Here is a 23,645-nt window from a genome sequence, read left to right as displayed (position 1 = left end):
AAACTGGCCATATTGGCCAGAAAGCAGAGTCATTCTATTGGCATAAGACACACATTCTCTTTAACTGGATCACCTGAGCCTGGTAGACGGCACCTATGGGTGATCAGGACCCAGCACACAATGTCAAAGAGGCACCAGACATCACAATCCTAAACTGAGGTTGAGGCTATTTCTCATCACTGAGGTTGAGGCTATTTCTTTGTTTTTTCCTTCACCTTTTGATCATTCTGATCTACTGTGATTAATCAGAATCCTCAAACGAATCATAAACCCAAATCCTACCCTTGGGGAGTGCAATTTGCAAAAACAAAACTGACCATCTGATGCTCTTGGTATCGGCTCCTTTGGAACTTGGTTTTATATTCCTCTCTGGAAACGTGCATTATGTTTCATTAGTACGGCGCACCCTGCGTCACACTGAGCCGCTGCAGCTGTTTACTTCCTGCGTGCGCCTGCAAATGATCATTAGCCAAGTGTTTTCACAGAGCCATATATGACTGATTGGATTTCATGTCTCACGCTGCTGCCGGAGCCACGGAGCTAAGCAGAATTTTCTTTGCAGAGGTCGAATGTGCCAGTAAATCCTTGCAGCGTGTGTTGAACATTGGAATTGCATCAGGTTTAGTGTCACGCCCACTCTGTTTTATAGGTACGGCGGCAGACGGAGGATGTCCCTACAAGCACACGTCGCTTTTATCTGCATCCGTTGACCTTTTGACTGTTTTTATTGCAAAGCCTGAAAGGCAGACGCCAGCTATTGCGGGATACTAAGCAGCAAGCTTTCTTAAGACGCGCACACACACACACACACACACACACACACACACACACATGCGCGAGTACAACGTCGCCTCAACATCAGCAGCATGTGTGAAATCAAAAGCTTGTTACACAGGCGAAAAAAAAAGAGGGCAAAACTCAGCGAAGAAACAAACAGCCAAAAACACCTCCCCCGCACAATTTCATCATGGCTGGCCGCTGCTGGGGAGGAGGATTTTTTTAACCGCGCCCCGCCGTGTGTGTGTGTGTGTGTGTGTGTGTGTGTCATGCACGTGTAATTATAATTCCGTACCGCGCGTATATATATACGTCCCCGTCGGCCTCCACGTCTGGGGCGGGGTGGATGCTGACGCCCTCTCTAATTAACGGAGACGTGGCATTGTCAGCGCTGCCACGGCAGGCCAGTGTCTCTGGCGAGCCTGACAGGCGTCGCGTTGGCCGCGTTCAGAGCGATGAGGCGCCGGGCCGCAAAATGAAGAGAATTAAAAAATCCTGACAGGGCTGTTCCAGTGGTCACTTGGGAGGCGAAATCGGGAGATTGGGGCCCGGCTGTAATTACCGTTTGTTGTTTGCCTTTGCATTTGCTAACAAAGCTGACTTAATTAGATGCCTTATTTGGGACGGGCGGGGGTTGCGGGGTCTGAAGTGGCACATAGCAAGTGTCAACGTAAGTTGGGGGGGGGGGGGGACGCTGCAATTAGCATTTCGGTTTACGCAGGCCGGAGATAAGATGTGTGATTCGCGCATCAGAGCACCATCAGAGCGGCTACCCTGCACTTAACATTGACAGGGGGGCGGCGGAAACGGCCGAGGATCTGTTAACGACCTGCCCCGTTAATTGATCCAAATGCATCAATCAATGTTCCTGCCTCACAGCAGGAGGCGGCGCGTTCCGGTGTAATATTCCATCATCTCGATTGTGTTCACTGACCTTTCCCACTTCTTCCTTAATTGATGTTTCACGTACCTGGCACAAAACATTTGGCGTGTTGATAACTGTGTTGCTGTTTTTCACCAATTTTCATCCGAGAAAAAATAATTTGATCTTTCAGTATGATCTGATCTGATGTTCTCTTCATCCGGCCATGACGTGTGAGGGTGTGCCTCAAATGGCCAAAGCGGACTTCCTTAATCAGCTTAACTGTCACGACCTCTAACCTTTCAGTAACACATTCCCAATCAGAGTGCTGCTCTGACCGTAACACCAGCCGTGTCCCGTCTCCAATTCTCCTGCCCTGGCTGACAGATGACTGGCACTTCCTGCTGAGCTCATCTCACTTTCCTTGTTCTGCTTGTAATGATGAAGGTCGTCAAGAAGTCAGGAAAGCTGATCACAGGACAGCGTTCAAGGTCAGCGAGTTAGCAGAGCTAATGATGCAAGACCTTTACCTTCTGAAAAATATTTTATATTATTATTCAATAGAAAATAATTAGAACATGATTCTTTTTTTTATGTTTTTTACTTTATCCTCTTTCGCCTCTATAATAATGCAAATTTCCCATCTCTGGGACCAATACAGGTTTATCGATCAATCAGTTGTCAACAGTGTAAACTGGAACTATGCCTGAACCAGGGGCATTTTGTGTAGAATTTGTGTTGAAACTCACATGTAGCATATCTGAACTGTACGGAATTATAAAGATAAGCCTTTGCTTTATGACATGAACCATAGTGGGCTTGTGTATAAAAGTGAATGAAGGTCAGTAGAAAGAGGTGAGACGGCTTACAGGGAAATACAACACAGCGGAGAAGCAAAAGGCTAGACCGAGGCGGAGAGAGGAGAGACAGATAAGCGTTCAGAAATACAGGTGACATTTAACGAAAGCCCCACGAGCAGCAGGGTAGCAGTCGGATACTTATGGATTGATTTTGGCCGTGTCAGTCAGCCTAGCACTTTGCCAATGGCGATAATCCATTTGATGGGATTCATATGTCTACTTCATATTAAGTTTCAGCGGTGCTTATTGACCTTTTCGTTTAGCGTTCCCGCTCGCCAAATCGAGTCCACACCATTGCGGGCCTTGTCGGAAGTCATTATTCTCAGCTTGCTGCTTTGTTAAATGAAAAAGAGACGTTGACTCTTATCATATTGAGGTGAACATGCATGTGTGCGCTGATGTGGGTGGAATTGGAGAACAATCGGTTCTTGGTGTCGCCCATCATCCCTCACTCCCGTGTAACAACTCCTTGCTTTAACATTCATGTGTGATACCTGATGCTAGAAGTAGAAAAGCATTGAAACCACTGTGATCGTTGGTTTTTCATATGAGCATGAAAATAATGGAAATAATGCAAATCATTATGACATTTCAACGCAACTGAACTTTTCGGGGAATTTCACCGGTTTTAGTATTTCAATTCAGTGACAATATCTTTGCAGACATGTCAGATATCATGACATCATCATAAAACCATTCCATGAATCATGCCAATGGCTGGTCAGGGTGCTCTTGTTTTTGTCAGGTTTACCTGCGTGGCAACAATAACACTGGCTGGCATGCAGTTTGTCATAAAAAGTTTGGTTATGATAAATAGTTGTGATTCTTGTGCTGCCACAACATCTTTGTCTTTCAGACTTCAGAAGACCTTGATCTCCTCCTCCATATAGATCATGTGACTCTGTAAATGCAGCGTTTCTCGGTAACAGCAGCTTGAGCATTGAAACAGATTTGGCAGCGTCCAGTGTCCATCACCTTACTGAGATTGTTTGTGGATTTTTTACCTTCAACTTTCCGCTCATCTGTACACTGTTGTACAAACAGAGAGAATATGTAGGAAGATTAGACGCGTCCCAACTGCCAATTGGCATCCCACGCTCGCTTTCTAATTAATGGTTTGGCCTTTCAGATTGTCTAATGAAGACAACGTGTGCCCTACGATTTTATGGATTCTTCTCTCTGCTGTCTGTCTCTCGGCAAGTTCATTCTAGAGTCTATTGAAACGTGAAATATCTCATCTTTGAAATAAACATTGTGGCCCCCTGCTCCCATCGTCTCTAATCGATGAGTCTCTCTTTTTTTGTGTCAAATTTATTACATTGTGTTATCTTGTCAGAAGAGGGCCGCTACTCTCCCAGTTTTCCAGGGAGGCCATATCATTTTCCCCCACTTCCACGCTTCCTCTCTGATGACAAGAGGTCTTTTATCGCTAAGCACTGTAATTACGTCCTGTGTTTGTGTTGTCTTGTGACCACCTACGAAAGCTACACCAATTCCGAACCGATTACCCTTCCGTGGTGGGACCGTGCATATTACCCATCAGTCAGCAGTCTGCAGTCTGTAGGCAGTTGGCACTGGTTCAGGGCGGCCAGATTATAAATCGTTATAACATGCCTATCAATAAGTCTCGGAGATCGAGGTTATTTACTTGGCTTGCTAACCTGGACTCCCTCATAATTGGAGTCGTATAGTTACCTGAACATTTGGCATCGTAAAAATGTTATGCGTGTCAGTCACAGCGCAGCATTGTTGTGTGCTTGAACTAGGTAGGACGGCTGACATTTGCAAACCTTTCAACTGTCAGCCCCACTAGCAGCCTCTGCTGTGGAGGCTTTCAGCTGAGATCTCGTCTCTGCCTGTATGGGCCGGCTGTGAGCAGAAAAGTGTGTTTGGGTGGTGCCAATTACAGGGCATGTCAACCAGAAACTTAGAAGGATATACACTGACTCAGAGCACTTTTAAAAAAGAAATTATATTTAAACGAAAGAAACCTTTGGGCGAAATTTGTAGCGGAAAGCACATGGGTGATTTTGCATCAGAGCCTGGCTCATCCTCATTAATTAATATCTGCCCTCGGCTATATATATATATATACACACACACACACACACACACACACACATATCAAATACAAAGTAAATTTATGCAAATACACAGATATGAAATGAACAGGAGCTTCTGCCAACATTAAAAAGTACATATTGAAACATCTATTATTTATTATTTTTTCCAAAGCACTTCATTTGAAAACTGTATGCCTGCTGAGGCAGCGCTGCAAAGGTGTTTACAAAGAATCAGATATTCCTTTGAACACTCCCTGGGGGTGTACCTTTATACCATGTAGCCCTGTGTAGGGCCACTGGGCATATGTTTCAGCACCACCTCAGGGAGCCCTGCACCTCATGTTACTGTAGCCTGAAGCACAAGGGTATGTATTTTACTATATATGCAATTTAAATACCTTTCCCAAAATGTATTACCACAGTTGACCCAGGAACATTCAATCTATACTGTGTGCGTGTGTGTGTGTGTGTAGATGTTTTTTTGGTCCTGTGTTCCTGATGTTCATGAGCCGGCGAGTGCCACCTTTCTTTTTTGCCCTGAAAATTGTGAAATTCATAGTTAGAAGCGATCCCTATAAAAAGATGGCGAAAGAGGGCTGGTTTGAATGAAATTTACATTGTTTTCAAATGAAGACACATGTCTGCCGAGTATCTGTCCACTTTGGCCTTCCTGTAAAGCATCAGAACTGTGTTCTAGGGTGAAGACTCAGGTCTCCCCAGGGTCTTCTACGGAGGGTTGCGAGACAACGTCAAAGACGAGATGGTGAACCGCGAGTGGGGGTCGACACTGGACAGCATCATCATGCTCGCCTCATCGTTTGACCGTCGCCTGGCCGAACATAACCAGGAGCCTCGATTGACAGCCCTTATTTTATTTGCATATTCATGGCCATTATTATATATATGCTCCAAGCCAATGCTTCCAACAGACTGCTGCCACAGTAACCGTGCTGATTGTGCAAGCATCAACCCCCCCGGGGTTACGGGCACAACAGGGATCCTTGTCTGGGATATTTGGGCGTGGAGCATTGCTGGGATTGTAGTATGTTGTGTAGCATCATAGTAGCTCAGCAGCACCCTGCTCCTCGGGCCCGGTTTCTGCTGCGGCACGAACCGCAACGCAGCCACACGCGAGCCTCCGCCGAGCTCTAATCTTTTGTGTGGCGTGAATCTGAACTAATGAGATAAATTAAGAATCGCTTGCCCGCGGCGAAACTTTAAGGACGAGGTCTTGTGAAGCGAAAGCCGCAGATTCCTCAACCGCGTGGCCCATTTGCAGGCCGGCGTGGAAAATAAATAAACATAGAAACAAAACGATTGCACTTTACCCATGGCAACGATGCGCAACGGTGTCAGAACAAACATTGCGATTGCGGTTAGTGTTTGAAGGAGGGTCCCGGTGCAACTCGTTGATCTTTGTAGTGATACGTTTGCGAAAGCCTGTTAACACCGCATTTATTACACCAGCAAGGCTCCACTGCAGCATGTAAGAACTGGAGACGTCAACATGAACAGTCGTGTTTTTTCTTCCTTTTTTTTTTTTTTTTTTTTTTATTCATATTTTTTTTTCCAGATAAATCACATTGAACACAGCCTTTAGACAACAGCAGTTGAGATAATCCATATAATGTATGCCTCTGTTCTTTTCACCCGTTGCCCAGTGTAGCGTAGAGCCCCGAGGGTGTGTGTGTGTATGCTTGCCAGTGTGGCGTTCGTGTGCAAGGATTTAGGTGAAGGTCGAAGGTCACGATGGGAAGAAAAATCAAGTTAAAAAAAAAAAGACATGACTACAGCGTTTTTTTTTTTTTTTTTTTTGAATGACCACCACTTGGACTGACGCGGCTGTCGGGACAGTGTTCTCGGGACAGTGTAATTAGATGGTAATGAGGATGATGCGGACACTGCTGGATGTCCAAGTATGTGTTGACCTCAGCAACTTATACGCCATTAGACAGCGAACAGCTCGCGAGCGCGACGGTAATAACGCGCGCCTGCCACGTCGCTGGAGGGCCTTTATTTATGAGCAGGCGTTTGCCAGGGACAGCTTTGGACAGGGTCCTCGTCTGACCGCCCAGCCCTACTTATTGTAATGATAATAGCGATGATGATAATGTAGCCCGAGGCTCGTTGAAATGAGAGCGGCCGAGCGGACAGCATGGAGAGAGTGCAGAAAAGCAGGACGGACACGAGCACAGACGCGCAAACACACGGACACACTCTTCCAGCATGAGAAATGGATAAAAAGGAAAAGCGATGACAATTCTGGAGTGTTTTTCAAACGTGACGGACGGTATTGTGTTCATGTGTGTGAGCATGTGCAGAAAAAGGAGATCAGACGGGCCTGAGATCAGACACATGGAATGCGCTTTCATTCTTTGTCAGCGTTGTGCCAGACATGTCAGAAATGTCACGTCAGAATTACATATATATATAAAACCAGCTCGGCTGTCTCTGGCCACCCCACTGCTCTCGCTGTCTGACTTTAAAAAATAAAAGACGACACAAGACGTCTTCAGGCCTCTCCAGTGAGGAATCCAACGTTCTGTTTGATTCTCTCTGACCTTCTGCTACTGCGGAACACACAGCTGCATCACACTGGGGTTGGGGAAGGAAACAGCAGATGGGTTTTTCAGTCCCAGTTCTGTCCACTTACTGTTCTGTTTTATAGAAAGTCGCACACAAAAAGAACACACACACACACGTTAACACACGTTCATGTAGACGAAAATGATTTCTTTTTTTTTTTTTTTTTCTGTCTGATTTAAAAAATAAATCTTTGTTATTCTTTAAAAAGGTCAATGTGAAAGGTTGTGTTCCAAGCCACACAGAACTGATCCGAACTGTTCTACCCCTACTGCTATGACAGTGCTCGACGTAGGAGAAAGAAAGCAACATAAAAAAAAACAACTAAACTTTAAAAAAGAAAGTAGAAGATCGTACGTCTCAAGAGGACAAGGACCCCGGTGAGAGTGTAATGACGATAACACGGATAAAAAACACAGAAAAATGCTCAAAATGAACCGTCTTTTGGTCCTTGTATACAAAAAAGAAAAAAGGAAATAGCACATTCATCTGAACTGTTCATCCCCCGCCCAAGTCCCCCGAGAGTCAAGAGCACTACAGTCACAAGGAGAAGGTCTCCTAAGAGTACGTAAGGCAGGAGTCAACACTGCGTTACAAATGGCAGGTTTAGATTTGTGAGCACGACAGAGAGAAAGACACGGACACACGGAGAGAGAAAAGGGAAATCAGAAACGAATGATTAAAATACCCACCTCCCAAAAAAAAAAAATAGCTGCCCTGTCATTATGCCTCTGTTGTACCCAAACTGATATTGTGATGGATGTTTCCTGTTGCTTGTGTAGGTATAAATCTGCTGGTATAAATTTGTGAGGTTGGGGGCGGAGGAGTCCTGCCGCCAGCCCATCCAGAGCAGAGAGAGAAAAAAAAAAACCCAGTTAAACTCATAGAGTTTGACGGCTACTAAGGCAACAGTTGCCAAATACAATATAAGCCCATGTATATTGCAACACAACTATATATTAATTTAATAAAATACACAATATAGCTCTTATACACTTAACAATTTGGCTGATATGCACAGAAATTGCAGTAAAATCAATAAAAATATGTCATCTCGATGTAAACACATTGAATTGGATACATTTTGCACATTAAATGATGATATTGTGTATAAGTGATAAAGTGAAGGGACATTTCCTTTTTCTTTTTTGTTAAACAAGTTCTCATTTTTCTCGTTTGCAGCGGTTTCCTCAGTAGTTTCTTAAATAAATATTTTACCGTATACTGCATGTCACCTTCAACACTTTTAAAGTTTTAAATTACGTTTTTTCTTTTTTCTTCTTTTCCTTTTTTTCTTACAAAATGTATAAATATTTTGTTAATATTTGGGCATTATACAGTATTTATCTATATGTGTATTATATAGATATATCTTTTCACAGAGGAAATATGTCCCTAATATACAGGATTGTGATTGCCATAACTGGATGTAGGACAACGTGAGCCGTCACTGTTCATAAGTGACATGGCGTGTTTTACACAAAAGACCAAGACTGGCTGATGGGACGGCGTCAGTCCGGAATGTTCCGTAATGTTGCTTTACACAAGGGTGAGAAAAACACACTTTACACAGTGACTAGGAATGGTGGTTGAAGGATGGTTACATTACGCTATTTCCCCTCGTACCCTGAGACCCCGCCCCTCCCCGCCCCGCCGCAGAACGAACCGCCCGGAGAGTCCAGAGATCGTTCTCGCGCCGAACATCAATATTACAAAGTCAAAAAGTAGCTTGTGTGTGTTTTCCTGTGTGTCGGAGGGTGTGTGGCTCTGTGGTTGGGACGCCGGCGTTCGTTTCGGCTGCGATTGTCAGAATAAGCGTTCGCTCGGGTCAGACCCGCGTTCGATCGACACGCGTCGTCGAGACAGTTTTCAGCTGGTGGGCACTTGAAGTTAAAAAGCTCGTGAGAAGACCTCCGACCCGCGTCCACAACCGAAGAATGGGAACCGCATGGACTGCTCCGCCTGCTCGCTGTCCTTCAGAAGCCTCGAGTTTGATTTGTTGTTGGCCGGACCGTGTCCAAGTGCCTGGAGTCCGTTCCTCCGCCCGGTGTGTCTTGCGTGGAGCTGCTGCTTTTCACCCGGAGCCGCGGCTCGCTCGCTCGCTCACTTCCTGACGGGCGTGGCCTCGTTGCCACGACAGTCGTGCAGCAGTTTGTCGATGTCCCGCACCACCTGCTCCGCGTCCATCCCGTCGCGGCCGCGCTCGCCGCCGCCCCCCTCCAGCGCGCACTCCATCTCCCGCGCCGTCTCCTGGCTGATGCGGGACCGCGCCTCTGCCAGCACTTTGGCCACCGGGTCCGAGCCGGGCCCCGCCGTGTAGCAGCCCTGGTCCTTGGTCTGTTTGCTGGGGGAGATGTACTGGCCGTCGGGGGAGCCGTAGTGATGGCTGGTGCTGGGCTTGCCTTCGGCCCCGTCCCCCGGCCCTTTGACGGGGGCGGAGCAGCACGGCGAGGATGTGCTGCACCCTTTGGACGGGCTGCAGGAGGCGGAGGGCACTTCCTGCAGCAGCGGGCTCAGCGCACGCTTGGCTTTCAGGTACGGTTTGACGTTGGCCACCAGGATGGTGTGGTCCCTGCGCTCCTTCCCGAACGTGCAGAAGGTCTTCTTCCCGTTGGGGTTTATGGTCTCATAAGTCTCCGTCTCCACGGCAACCGTCTCCATCCCCGCGGGGACAAAAATGTTGGTGCGGTAGTCTGTCCCCTCCGCCTGGGACCCGCATCCGGCCGCCGGAAACTGCGGCATCCAGCAGCGGTCGGAGTGGCCCAACACGCGGCACTCTTCTGTGCAGTTTACACACTCCTCTTCTGTAGCTGCAGGTGGAGAGAGAGAGAGAGGAACTGTTACTCCAGCACGCCCCACCCACACACACACACACACACACACACACACACACGGAATCATTCTATAAAGGAGGATCCCATGCTTTCGGGGAGCTGGGGACAGTGGCATTTTCCGTCCACGCGATCAAGGGGATGGCGCAGTTTAGTGCCGCGTCTGTGGACGCGCCAGCAAAACAACAACAGCGCACTTCCTGGCAAATGGCGCGCTGCGCTGCGATCACAAATTTATGTCAGAGGGGCTTTGAAGCGCTCCCAGTTCAGCCCGGCCATACGTCGGAGCCAAGAGCGCCGTGCGTTTTTGTGTTCGGGACGCTTTCATCTTTGCTCAGAAGAAATCACATTCTGGATTATTCTCGCCTGTTTTGCGATGGTGTGTCAAATGGGTCCAGGAAAAGGGGGGGAAGGGGTGTGAGTGACAGTGACTGTCCTTTGAATGTAAATGTTCAAAGAGCTCAGGTGAAATCATGGTTCAGTCACTGAGCATGCGTTTAAACACACACACACACACACACACACACACACACACACACACACACACACACACACACATAGGTATGAAGCTGAGGAAAAAACATTCTTGATCTTAATGAACCGTATGGACCAAATTCAGAAATCCTAAAAATGCATAAACATGAAGAACTGACATGATGCGAACGTACACGCTGTGTATGCCAGAAAAGTAAAACCACGTTTCATTACTGTTTATTATGCTCTTTACCATTTAAATGAAGCGATGAAATACATAGAAACACGCAACTCTTTACATTGAAGACAGAAAACTGCAGTATTCTATTAAAAAAGCCCCTGCAAGAGACAGACTGTTGAAGGAACAACAATGATCCTTTAAAAAAAAGTAAAAGTACATTCCACACTCATCCTCTCATTACTGCGAGAAGAAAAACAACACTCTCCTCCTCCCCGCTTGGCGGCACAGATCTCCGTTTTTGGCTCATTAACAGCCACGCTCCTGGCGGCTGCGGCCCATCCCCGCTCCTTTATTCCTCTCCCCCCTTTTTTCCCGCGGAACGGGGCGCAGGCCGCCGGTTGGCGGCGGCAGCATTAATTGCGTCTTTGTGAAGTGTGTTGCCATGTGCTCTTCACTGTGTGATCTCCGCATTCCCACAGTTTTCCGTTAAGTACCGTTTTACCCTGGCATAAAAACACACACGCACACGCACACGCACACACACACACACACACACACACACACTGTCTCTTTTCGAGGTGAAAAGTTTCCCCTTATTTGCACCCGGATGACATGCCGTTTCTTCTGTTCAAGAGAACAGGCACTGAGCGCATCGCAGTGCATCTCTCACACACACACACACACACACACACACACACACACACACACACACACCCCTCACCTACAGCATTTACAGGCAGCCGGGAGTGTGTTTAAAGCGGAAATTACTGCTCCCCAGGGGATCAGGTTGGGTCTCACACCAGAGTTTAGCTTCTCACACAAGTTCTACGAGATACTAGAGGAAGGAGGGGAAAAAAAACCCCAAATGATCAACATTTGACCTTATTATGATCATTAATCATATTTTAAATTGCTCCCTTGCTCCGACACGGCTAAAGGCCAAAACGCGAGATGAAAAATGGCCGGCGCTGCGCGGCCCTCAGATTCCATTGTTACGGAGTCGACTGAGCTCTCGGACAACAAAAGCCTTCCCTCCGGCTCAGAAGAAAGTTCTCCGGGTCCGGGGAAGCCTTAAAAAAAATGACACAACAATAAAACAAAACAAAGCATCTGCCTCTCCGTGTACATCCGCTCCCTCGGGTAAAACGTCTGCTCAACACGTCAGCACACTCCATCTCTCCTTCGGGGGGGGGGGGCTCTGACTGGTCACCTGAGGCTGGGTGGTCTCGGCTGAGACGTCCTGGGATGCTACTGATCAGCAGGGCCGGGCAGGGAGGGAGGAGGGGGAGATCCACACCCCACAGGGGGGGTAAATAGGGGTCCACGCTAGGTGGATGGGCGTGCCACGAACCTGATATCGATTACATGGTTAAAAAGGATAGTGTGTGAGTCATTAAAATGACTTAATCAAATGGTGTGTTATTTTTCAATGTTTTTCCCTCATTAAGCGCTCTGCCCATTTGGAATGATATTTTACATGTACATTTATGGCATTTAACAGACGTTCTTATCCAGAGCGACTTACAATCAGTAGTTACGGGGACAGTCCCCCCCTGGAGCAACTTAGGGTTAAGTGTCTTGCTCAGGGACACAATGGTAGTAAGTAGGATTTGAACCTGGGTCTTCTGGTTCTTATGCATGCACCACCACATATTTTCTATTCAGTTGTCTTTGATTTGAAAGACGCGGCACTTCCATTGCTGCTCCTTTTCACCCGTTTTTAGACTGTACGTCGCATGCTCATCAGCAGTGTGTTCTGTGTGTGACCTTCCTGGTCCGGGACAGATTCATCAGGGGCTTGTTGTTAACACGCTATGCAACATCACCGTATTTAAAGAGATTTAAGCCGCTGCACTGACAAGACGTTCCCCCGGAACGGATCGTTCATTCAGAGCAGGCATATTAAGGCATAAATAATCCATGCCAGCACTCCTCTGTCGCGTTCAGTCGGGGGGAACGACTCGGGGATGGATTTTTCGCGCCTGGTGTCGGCAGGTGACCTTGAGTCACTAGAGGGACACTACGGACTAACAAAGTGACGTGACACCGGAGTCGAGCATCCATTCACTGCCAGGGGATTCATCATCGACTAATGAGCATAAAACAGGAATATGGCTGCACACGCGCACACACACAAACACACACACACGGCCATCTTAAAACCCCTGCAGTTCAGAGGAGCGTCGGACTCCTTCACACAAAAACAAATGCAGCTCCTTTGCTTCTTCTTTTAGAGCATCATGATACTTCATCTTATTTCAGTGGGCAGGACGGAGATGTTTCACTCCTGCGGTTCCTCCTGCACCCGGAGAAACGCTGTAGACATGAGAAGAAGGTCCTGTGCTGAGGTGAATATCAGGGATAAACTCATTCACGGGTTCCAATTGGGAGACAACCAGTCATGGTGATGGTGTCTGATTTAGAAGCAGATTTTTCTTTCGTTACGACTGTGCATGTGACGAATGAAGAATCTTGTTCCCACCACAACCCTCCTGCTCCAGAGCTGGTCTGGGACCGCACACTGAACACTACAGCAACACTAAGAGTGTTCCATAATGTTAATAAGGACGGATCATCTCACCCCCCCCTCCAGTCCCAACAATAAATAATTATAATCTGCCCCTGCGAAGACAGAGAGAGAGAGAGAGAGAAAGAGAGAAGAGAGAGAAAGAGAGAGAGAGAGAGATTGGAGCCGCATCCGAGTGGCTCTCCAACTGAGAGATGAGAGCGGTATGAAACAAGGCAGGCTTCGTGGACGGAATCCGCCCGACACGCTCTCAGCTTTCAACTTTTACAGCCTGGCTCCCCAACACCTTTTTTTTTTCTTGGTTCTAATCCCGCACGGAATCAACTCATTCCAAGCTGCTTAAGAGTCACAGGGAGCAACGAAATAATGAAATAAATAAAAACCACATAACAACAACAACAACAAAAAAAACACAAGTGTATTGGCCTCATGGCTTCACAGCTTGCGGAGGGGTGTGACCGTGCCAGTGCTGCCCTATTTCTTTCCCCCTTTTTCTTTTCCTTTCCAACTTTTGCAATTGGAAAGTGTAATCTTTTCTCCCTCCGGAGAGGGAGAGAGGCAGATGTGGGGGCAGCGAGTCCCTTTATTTTATTTCTCTGAAGTGGTGAAGGTGGAGAGAGAGAGAGAGAGAGAGAGAGAGAGAGGATGCATTAACAACGCCTGCCAAATCTTTTATTAGCATCTTACCCCCCACACCACCCTGCTCCCCTGTTGTCTTTACCACAGCACGGCGCTGCGTCCCAGCGTCCTGCTCCGTCTGGCCCGTGCCACCCCCCTCCCCTGTTCTCCACTCCTCCTCCTCCTCCTCCTCCACAGTGAAGAGGGTGCAGAGAGACTAATGCACGTGGCACCGCTGCTGCCGAGAGTCACCCGTCTGCAAAATGTCAGGAGGGACGGGAGTTGCTCGTGCCAAGTTTAAAAAAAAAACAAGCCAATAAAAGACAAGATCCAACAATCCGAGCAGAAAATAACAGAATGAAGTAGGCGCAATGGGAAGTGCACTCAGGCTGAATTTTGTTCGCTGCTTTGTAGTGCCATACCTGGACGGAGAAGATTTTTTTATTTTTTTTTCTAATCCAAGGCTGCTATGCGGCGTTTGGGATGCTGGGAGTTATGTAGGTCATTCTGTTTACAACTTCAGCCCCAGAATCGGAACACCCGACGAAACGAGGCGAGCACAGGGATGGGCTTCAGGTAGGCGTCACCACTTCTTCAAACGCTGAAACCCACAAAACTTGTTCCCATTTTCAACATGGCTGCCACTAGCGCATGCTGAAGTCCATGTTTCAGTGTATGGAGATGATTTAAAAAAATGCAGTGAAAGATGGGGGTTCAGGCTGAACACGGCCTGCAGACAACAATGACTTTGTGGGGCAGCAGTGTGGTTTCACAGCCCTAAATTGGCCCAGCGGCTTAGTATTAGCGCACAGCAGGGGTGGCCTTGTGCCCTCGAGCTCACACCTGTGGCCAAAGCCGACTAGACCACAGTTGGTGAGGCGGTTGGTGGTGGTTGGGGCGATTTGGAAGAGGTGGCTCGCTTCTCAAAAGTTATACTGGGGTGGCGGCTGGATGGGATCTGATGATGGTGGCGGCCTGGTAAAATGAAAACAAACCTCCATCCATTTCCTGTGCCATATTGTATAGTTCTTGAGTGGCGAATTCTAGGGTGTGGGGGAAAAAAATGATGGCAATCGGCGACACACACAGACCTTTACCGTACGCATTCTGCGTCCCAAGATACTGCAGATGATCCATACGCCTTAATGCCAATGTCATTCATGCCTCAGCTTGTATGAAAATCCTTACAGGTCCATTACCCAGGTAAGACTGATGGTGGTGGCGCCTAGGGTGGCTTTGTGCCACAAAAATGCCAGAGTGGCGGACGCCATGACAACGGCTCTTTTATCTTGGCAGGTGGCTGGAAGAATCCCGATGCTCTCAGGGGAGGCCTGCCGACGGCCAACAAACAGCATCTCAGGAAAGCGAGCTCTGACATAAGTAAGCCAAGGACAAACGTCTTTCGATCAAACACTTCCTTTCATTACGTATTCCCCGCCTAGCAGCAGGAAGCTAATGCTTGGTTAAGTCGTTCAAAGCCGAGCCCTGAGGGGGAGCGTATCATAAGAGGAGCCGAGGAGAGGCCAATGAAAGGCTGAAAAGAGACAGGAAGAAAGGAGGTGGGGGTAAAAAAATACCAAACACAACACACACAAAATCAATGTCTATTTATATGAGGGTTGCCAGCGTATCCAAGCTCATGATAGAACAGTAGGTGCTAGGCCCAGGCTCTTTGTCAGGCCGGTCCATTCTGCCATCTCTGCGGGGGACCCGCTCGGGTTCAGGGTCCATGCAGTTCACATGTGGGACTGAGGATCATGGCTTTTGTAAAAGGAAGGAGCAACCTTCAACTGAAAGGACACCAAAGGCAGACTTTATATCTGCCCAGGAGAGCATTTTCAACCGAAAATGTTAATCACATGACTATTTGTGTACATATTAATTAAATGGGGAGGAAATTGCACATTACTGTCTTGTGAGAAACATTATCCAGAATGATCAGCAAATAAACACAGGGCCTGAGATTTATGATGTGGCTGAAAGCAACACGCAAGTACAAGCCGCTATGTTTGGGGAAACCATGGCAGCGTATTAAAGGGATTATCTGTTTATATCTATCTACATTGAAATGAAACATCCAAAACTGAGCCCAGAGCATCTTCTGCCACAAATGTACCATCGTGTGTTGATTTATTTAAAACTGAAGCATATTCATGAGGACGCAGCCTAAGTTGGGTGAGTAAGTGGTGCCGTGACTATATGGCTGTTGTGTGGGGGGATGTGGAAGAGTGCTGGTGTGTGATATGTGAATTTGTCAAGCACAACGTGTACCATATAATCAGAACTCAATTGCATATTTGTGTGTGTGTGTGTGTGTGTGTGTGTGTGTCTTAATCGCTGATTTGGAAATGTTTCCAGGGAGGCGGGGCGCAGTTTGATCCACAGCACGCCTGAGCTCTTGAGCCGAGCAGGGGAGGAAGAGGAGGCTTTGATCTCCCCAAGATGCCACGTTCGGCCGGCGTGCACTTCAGCGTTCCCATTACACGCATGGGCCGCCTTCCTCCCCGATCACCACCGTACACACGTGTCACACAGAAAAAACACACAGCAGGTCTGGCACCAACTTCCTTTAGCCAGACATGGTAAAAAAAGCCAATCAGCAGTAATCTGGAGAAAGAAAACCTGCTTTGAATGTTCTGCTGTATTTTAATGAAGCGGCAGGTTTAGCTCTCTGTAATTGAAGTGGTCTTCAAAACATTGACAAAAGCGAACATTATGGTACCACTGCGATAGTTCAAAAATAGCCACGCATAAACTGTTCCTGGGGACAAAAAAACAACATTGTCTTTTATATTTTCACAGAGGGGCTCCGGATGGAGCCAACAAGGCCCATCAAAGAAAACCAAATTCAAATGGAGTGATAAATGTAAACCCAAAAACAAAAGGGAAAGCTTAATCGCCTGTTCTTTTGCTTTATACCAGACCTATTATGATTTTTCTTCTTGCTCTCGAAACGGTGATAGCAAGGAAGTAATACAGCGCCTTTCATAAGCCCTTCATTAGAATTCTGTAACATTTCATTATCGAGGTTCCACGCAGCAGAGTGGTAAAAAGCTTGGGGAAAAAATGCTACGCAGACTAAGATAAGTCTTATAACTTATTTTGCATTCCTGATTATTCGATAGCAGGAGAACAGCAGGTCGGTCTGATAATATATGGCTGCGTGCGCTTCTCTCCCAGTTAAACTGTTAGTGGGGGCGAGGCACCCTTCCTCCCTGCGCCTCGGCAGTCTGATTAAAAACGGTTCCATTTCAGGGGTGGGGAGAATCTTGGAGGCGCTCGATACCTGCGCTGGACCACACCGCGCGGATAAAGGCTCTCAGAGCTGCTCGCGCTGCTCGCGCTAATGGGCTTTAATGGCTCCGCAGATCGCAGGGAAGTGCCTCCCGGTGACCGTGCGGTGGACAGAGGGCCCATTTTAGACCCGGGCTCCTGCTGGGGACAGTGGGAAGACTGGGAGTGGAAAAAAAAAAAAAAAAGACATGGCAGGATCAAGAACAGGGGACATGGAGATGGGAAAAGGCATTAAGGAAAAAGTCAGTCTGTCACACACACACACACACACACACACACACACACACACACAGAATCACTAGACCCTGCAGAGCTGTACTTTTCATCCATGATAAATATTCAGGACAGCGGCAAACACCTGAACGGAAGCTCAGAGGTGCTCTGGCTTACAGAGGAAACAATCAAAAATAAAATGTAAAAATCTATTTAAAAAGCTTCGAGGATCCAACGCTAATCCTTGCTTTTGTTGCAGCCTTTGTAATTAGTAAACGGGGAGCAGTGTGTGTGTGTGTGTGTGTGTGTGTGTGTGTGTGTGACTGAGTATGTGTTTGTTCGGCTCTCACCTTTAGCCCCGCGCCCACTGTCACCTACAGGCCTAAATGGGCGGACTGGCCGGATTTCGAGCGGCCGGGGGAACGAAGGAGAGGGGGGCGCAGGTGCGAACCCGGCGCGGCCGCACCTGAGCTCTCGGGGACACCGGAGGCTCTGAACACGCCCGTCTCTCTCCTGCCTGTAATGAGCGGTGTTAATTGCTCGGCGAGGAACGAAACAGCCACGGCGAGGGGGGGGAGAGTTTTCTCGCGCCACGTAATTGTTTTAATCTGTTTTCTTCTTCCCACAAGGCGGTCTGAAGGGATCATTGCTCAGAGAGAGACAGAGAGAGAGACTTTTGCCGAGCCCGGATTTGACTTTTTCTCTCCCGCCGCTGTCACCGGCACTCCACGGCGACGCCAATAAATGAATTAAAGCAGAAATAAATGCAACGTTTAAAAGCCGGGAAGAAAACTCTGACTCACCTGCTAATTAAAAATGCCCCCCCCCACCACCGCCACCGTCTGATAGCGGGCACTTTATTTAAATTGCGCCGACGTGAAGAACGGCTGGATAAGCAGCAGTGGGTAGGAGCAGGATTTATTACAACCACTCCTCCCCGGGTTCATTTGAAGATTCTCTGCTTTTAAACACAAACAACGGGCTCGCAGGTTCAAACCCCACCTGTGACGCTGTCCCAGAGCTCCGGGGTCCCTGTGATTGGTGAACATAGGTCGCTCCGCGAAACCATCACTAATGCGATTATTTTATTTTTTTTTTTTCTACACGGGTGCCCAGTGTGTCTTTTTTTAAACTGAAAAAATTTGCCCTGCTCTCACGTCCCCTTCCTCCGCCGCCCGGGTTTAATACAGTGTCATGCCTCTGTCATGCTAATCATCTGCTGGTGTCCGGGGGAAGAGGATTATACATCTGTCAATTATCCGGCGTTCCGGAGGCATTCCGCAAGACGTCGGGCGAAGCCAGGAGCAAACAAAGCAAGATGCTCAATTGGGCTGATCTCTCGCTAATTGCCAGGGCGTGTGTTGTTACTTTTGTTATTTCGCCCTCATGGCTCGGCAGTTGAGGGAGGGAACGTGTCAGCAGGGGAACAAAAAGGAAAATCGCAAACCTTAAAATGTGCAAGCTGTTGATTAAGATAGAAATATCACAATTCTGCACTGCCTACCGAGCATCACAGCAGTCTACCTTCTTCCATTCAAAGGCTGAGTGCATTACATATTCATAAGACGTTACATAAATGCTTCGTAATATATTCATCAATACTTCATAAAGCATGGAACATTCATACACTTAAATTACTGTATGGTTGTCAAAGTAAATAGCAAAATATTACAATTTGGCTTATCAGAGAAGTGTATGAATGTCAACAATGTTCATATTACTTTTCAGAATACACGAATGCCATATACAGCCGGTCTTCAACCTCTAAATGCCACACCGAAGCACAAAGCGAGAACACATTTGCTTTGACCCGTTCCTTCCCCTGTAGAGCAGCACCGGCGAATGGAAATATGTGGGAGGGGAGAGGAATAATCAGAAAAAGAGGCATCCTCTGAACCCCAGGTCAATTTTCTGATTCAGCTGTTAGTGTGACTGCGGGGAATAACGCCACTAAAAACCTCCGTTGGCCTAGCAACAGCTGTGGGATGCTTAAACACAGGCATGAAGTGGTCCTTCATGCTTTAAGGAGGTTTTATTTTTATTTTTTTCCAACTCTTGTATTTCTTTCCCCTTCTCCTGAGGCTCACTGCTGCTTTTGCACGACCATCACTCACATGACAGCCTGACAGCCATGCACTCGCCAGGCAGACAACACACCCAGCAGTCTCCTTCATTAGCCCTCTGTTTACCTTTCGCATCACTTCCTGCCCCGGATCAGGCTGGAGGAAGTCATGTGTTTGCCGATTGTCAGTCACGAAGTTCTACTGCACGATGAAACACAAACTGGACATAAAAAAAAAAAAAAAGTCAAATCATTAAAAAAAAAACAACCATCCAATTTCCAAAGAGTTCTTCCGATTTATCTGCATGTAAATAACGGAGCCTGCTGGCCGTAATCAGATACGTGGCGACTGGGCTGCGGGTCAATATCGCCGAGCTCCTGAGGAACCCGTCTAATGCGTTTACGGAACTAACCAACACACTCCAGCTAAATCACCCGAATGCCGGTCTCACATAACTCATCACGTCACAGTCCGTCTCCGTGGAGCACCAGACGCCCACCTCTCCATTTCAGCACATCGAGTTAGCATCGACGTGTCAGCTCCTGTAAGGACGACGCTGTTTGTTGTCTAGACCCTGTGTGATGTACAAATATATACGCTGCGTCCGTGCGTGCTCTCGCTCATATGAGTTCATGAAGATAAAGATCAAATTAAATTGAGATGAAGTTGGATAACTGGCTCTAACTCGATAAGAGCCGGTTACAGCCTGGACCTCGCAGAGGGATAATTATTCCAGAATTCACCTCTTCCTTTCTGCTCTCGAATATCGGCCCTCCATCGGGAAGTCCATACCGAGTCCAGTGCAATAAAAAATGGTTTAAAAGGCTTCCAGGCCCAAATTGCCAACTCCGAGAGCCAGTGGAGTTTATTCATTTCGAACAAACTGTATTATGAGGCTAGGAAGGGCTAGAAAGAAACTAGAAAAAAAAAAAAAATCCCCATTTCCAATTCATTGTGGCGCTTTCAGATTAAGGTCAAAGATTAGGAGTCTTATAAAGGATAAGAATGGGATTATATGGGCTCAAAGATGTTAAATCACAGATCTGTGAACTGATAAAAACACCTGGGTTGTAAACAACCCCGCGTGTACATGATGTTTGTGTGAACACACCACTGTCCAGGCAATGGTTTTACGGGGAGGGGGCGCGGGGTGGGGTGCCCGACAATCTCTCTATAACCAGGCAGAAAGTGAAACCACCAGCCGTGACCTGGTTCCTGAAAAGAAGCCCCTCGCCGCCCATCACAGCCTGTGGTCGCAGTAAACCCATTAGACTGGGATTAATGACACAAAGCACCCAAAGGCTTGTGCACTCGGAATTATAGCAGGCTTTCGGATAAGATCCCCGTCTGCCAGGCTTCTGCAACTGTTTTAAAGATTCACTGCTGCCGTGGTTAGTACACTCGCAACGTTGGGCCGAAGAAGGTCAAAAGACAATTTAGGTGAACTTACATATAGGGTGGTAGTAGCCAGGTGGGTAAGAAACTCGCTTATGAACCAGACGGCCACAAAAGTCACAGGTTGGAACCCCACTTACTACCATTGGGTTCCTTGGGCAAGACACTTAACCCCATCCCTGTAACTACTGGCTGTAAGATGCTCTGGATAAGGGCGTCTGATAAATCCTTTAAATGCTATATGAAGTAATTAGGAGTTCGTAATTATGAAGCACTGATTTAAAATGAACGCTACATAAAATTAATTTGGGCCGCCTAGTAAACTGTCAGATGTTTAGAGGACAGTATTAACATTCACATCGTGTCTCATTTAAGTCCTGGCAAAACTTTCCGAAAAGAACATTCACAGAACATCAACGGCAATGTCACAATACAGTCCCTGGTGATCTGTACATTTCAAAGCCATTGGATTTGGTCCCCGAAGGAACTCTAATGTCACATCTTTAGCTGAACGGCAAGCAAGATTGCTCAGATACGGGTCTGCAATGCATCTCTTCTGAATCGTGTGTGATGCTGGATATTCGACAATAATGTGCTGAATCATTTAGAAGATCTAAAGAACCTTCCACTGCATTCCCCCAGCATCTCCAAACTTTCAACGGGTTTCACATGTAAGAAATCGTTACAAACCATCCCTTAAAGTACCCCAGTGTTCAGCGAATGTCCCAGACGGGTAGCTCGACGACTTTTAAAAGACTCAACAAGACAATGTGAGGATGTTCGGAGGGGGCATCCTGGCTAGAAAAATGACCATGTAAGAAGCCCAAGCATTAGTATAGATTGACGGTGATGAAATATGATGGCCACTTCCCAGGGGATGTAATAAAGCGGTGGTTAGCGCTGCCTTTTGTTATATGTGGCAGTGGCGATGCAGCTCAGCATCTACTGAGTGGCATTACGCCTCCTCTGAGGGAGAGCGTCCGTTTATTTCCTTTCGTGCCACTTTGCTGTGCTGATTTAGCGCGCACTTCAAATGAATGAAAGCACAGCTTCACCCCGGGAACAAATGACTGATCCTCCAGGGGCGCCACAAGCGGACGTCTCGCTCCAGATTACTGTTTTCACCGAAGCCCTCTGGAGACTGTCAAGAAACTTTATTGCAACAAGAGACACCAGCAACATACGGCAACCTAAAGTGAATAGGGGGAAAGACATGGAAGTGTACATGGCGACGGGAGAGAACCGAGCAGGCAGGGGACACATCTGGCCTCGGCACCTGCGAGTTGTGGACCCAGGTGTCCCCCCATCCCCCCCCCGGGAAAAAACACCGGCATGCGAGCACGATCGCACTTCGATTATTGGTCAGTGAACAGTGAGGAACAGCCCAGGAACTCCTGTCGCGCTGACGTGATGGCGGGACAACGCGCGGGAAGCGATGGGGTGAAACATTGTGAAATATCGTTCAGAAATATGGTTCCGTAATCATTTTCCGCAGGGAGAAGCTTTGACAGCTATTAGCTCACCGCTTCGGAGGAAATATAAAAACGTGTCATTACAACAGCACCTGCGATGAATAAATCATCACTTTCTTAAAAAAAAAAGAAAAAAAAAAGAATAAGATACACGGCCCTGCCGCTGCCCATCAACTATTTACATAAACCACGTCTGCGGCCCGATCCTGTTCCGTAGGGGCCAAGGGAGGCTGGTTCTACCTGCTTTTACATCGCCGCATGCTGTCGGCAGTTGCCTAGCTACAGCTTCTTTCTTTCTTTCTTTCTTTCTTACCGACTTCTCCCTTCATTTAGTGACCCCCCTCCCCACTCGACTACACTCCACGTCGCCCCGCCCTCTGTCCCTGTCTCTCCCTCTGTCACCAACTTCCTCTGAAGAGGTATTATCACAATCTCTTGACTGGATTATCCCGCGGGTCATCCCTTTATCCCGCCCGGCTCCACTTGTGAGGGAAATACAGAAAGCCGCGGGGCTCCTTCATCTACAGGATTTCTCCCCCCCCCCGAATTTAATCAAGGCGGATTTCCAACACGTACGGGACAGACGGGGACGGGCCGTCGGGTCTGGCTGGCCGGGCGTGGGCCTGTTTCTGACCCCAACTCAGGACCAGTCACAACAACAAGCGCAGAGCACCAAAACAACACACACATACACACTTCATAAATTGTTAAAAGCATACAGACACACACACACGCGCGTGCGAGTAAGAAGCACGGGGTGGTGTACGTTTCAGAGATACCGAATCTCCATAATTGATCCTCTGCAGGACTGTGAAGCTCAGCCTGGAAGCCTCTCTCTCTCTCTCTCTCTCATTCTCACCGCTCTCTCTGATCACTGTTAACTGCTGCTGGTCTTTACTGACGTCGACTCGGTGCGTATGGGACCACTCCGGTCCCGTGACCCCTCTGGCCCTCGACCAACACTCCCGAGGCGATACCTAGAGGAAATCTCCCATCCTGTACTGGTTCCTCACACCGCTCCGTGCGGGAACGCCGGCCTTCCCAATTAAAGCGGCCATTCCTCACGCCGTTGCCATGTGACAGTTTAATTAACCAGTCTCCTTATCTTAATGCAGCAGGATCAAAAAGCAACAAGCGCGAGGTTATCGAGGGGAAACAGTCCCGGCTATTCTCCTGCAGAGGCAGCTGCGCCGGACATCACGCCGTGAGCCGGGAGAGCGAGAGAGACAGAGAGCACGACCAAATCTCTCATCTCTGCTTTTCTGCTTAATATTCGGAGAAAAAGAGTGAAAAGTAGATACGTTTGTTGGCTGTAATAAAAAAGTGCTAAACTAAGTGTTAAATAGACTTAACGTTAGAAAATTAGTTAAAAAATATTAGCTGATTAGTATTTAGTAATTATGTATACCCTCTCCCTGACAGTCTGAGCTGG

General features: G+C 47.6%; 1 protein-coding gene across 1 annotated transcript in view; it reads right to left on the bottom strand.

Annotated features, from left to right (window-relative positions):
• Positions 1–8,082: 8,082 nt before the first annotated feature.
• The window catches only part of pcdh17 (protocadherin 17), a 48,645-nt gene continuing 33,082 nt past the window's right edge, over positions 8,083–23,645 (bottom strand). The window contains exon 4 of the mRNA XM_028981803.1: positions 8,083–9,955. Coding sequence (XP_028837636.1) covers positions 9,249–9,955 — 707 coding nt within the window. The 3' untranslated portion in view covers positions 8,083–9,248. The remainder of the gene's footprint in view (positions 9,956–23,645) is intronic.

The sequence above is a fragment of the Denticeps clupeoides genome, chromosome 5 (assembly GCF_900700375.1).
Source record: "Denticeps clupeoides chromosome 5, fDenClu1.1, whole genome shotgun sequence".
NCBI lineage: Eukaryota > Metazoa > Chordata > Actinopteri > Clupeiformes > Denticipitidae > Denticeps > Denticeps clupeoides.
Note: the sequence above shows the minus strand (reverse complement) of the source record. Positions and strands in the feature narration are given on the sequence as shown.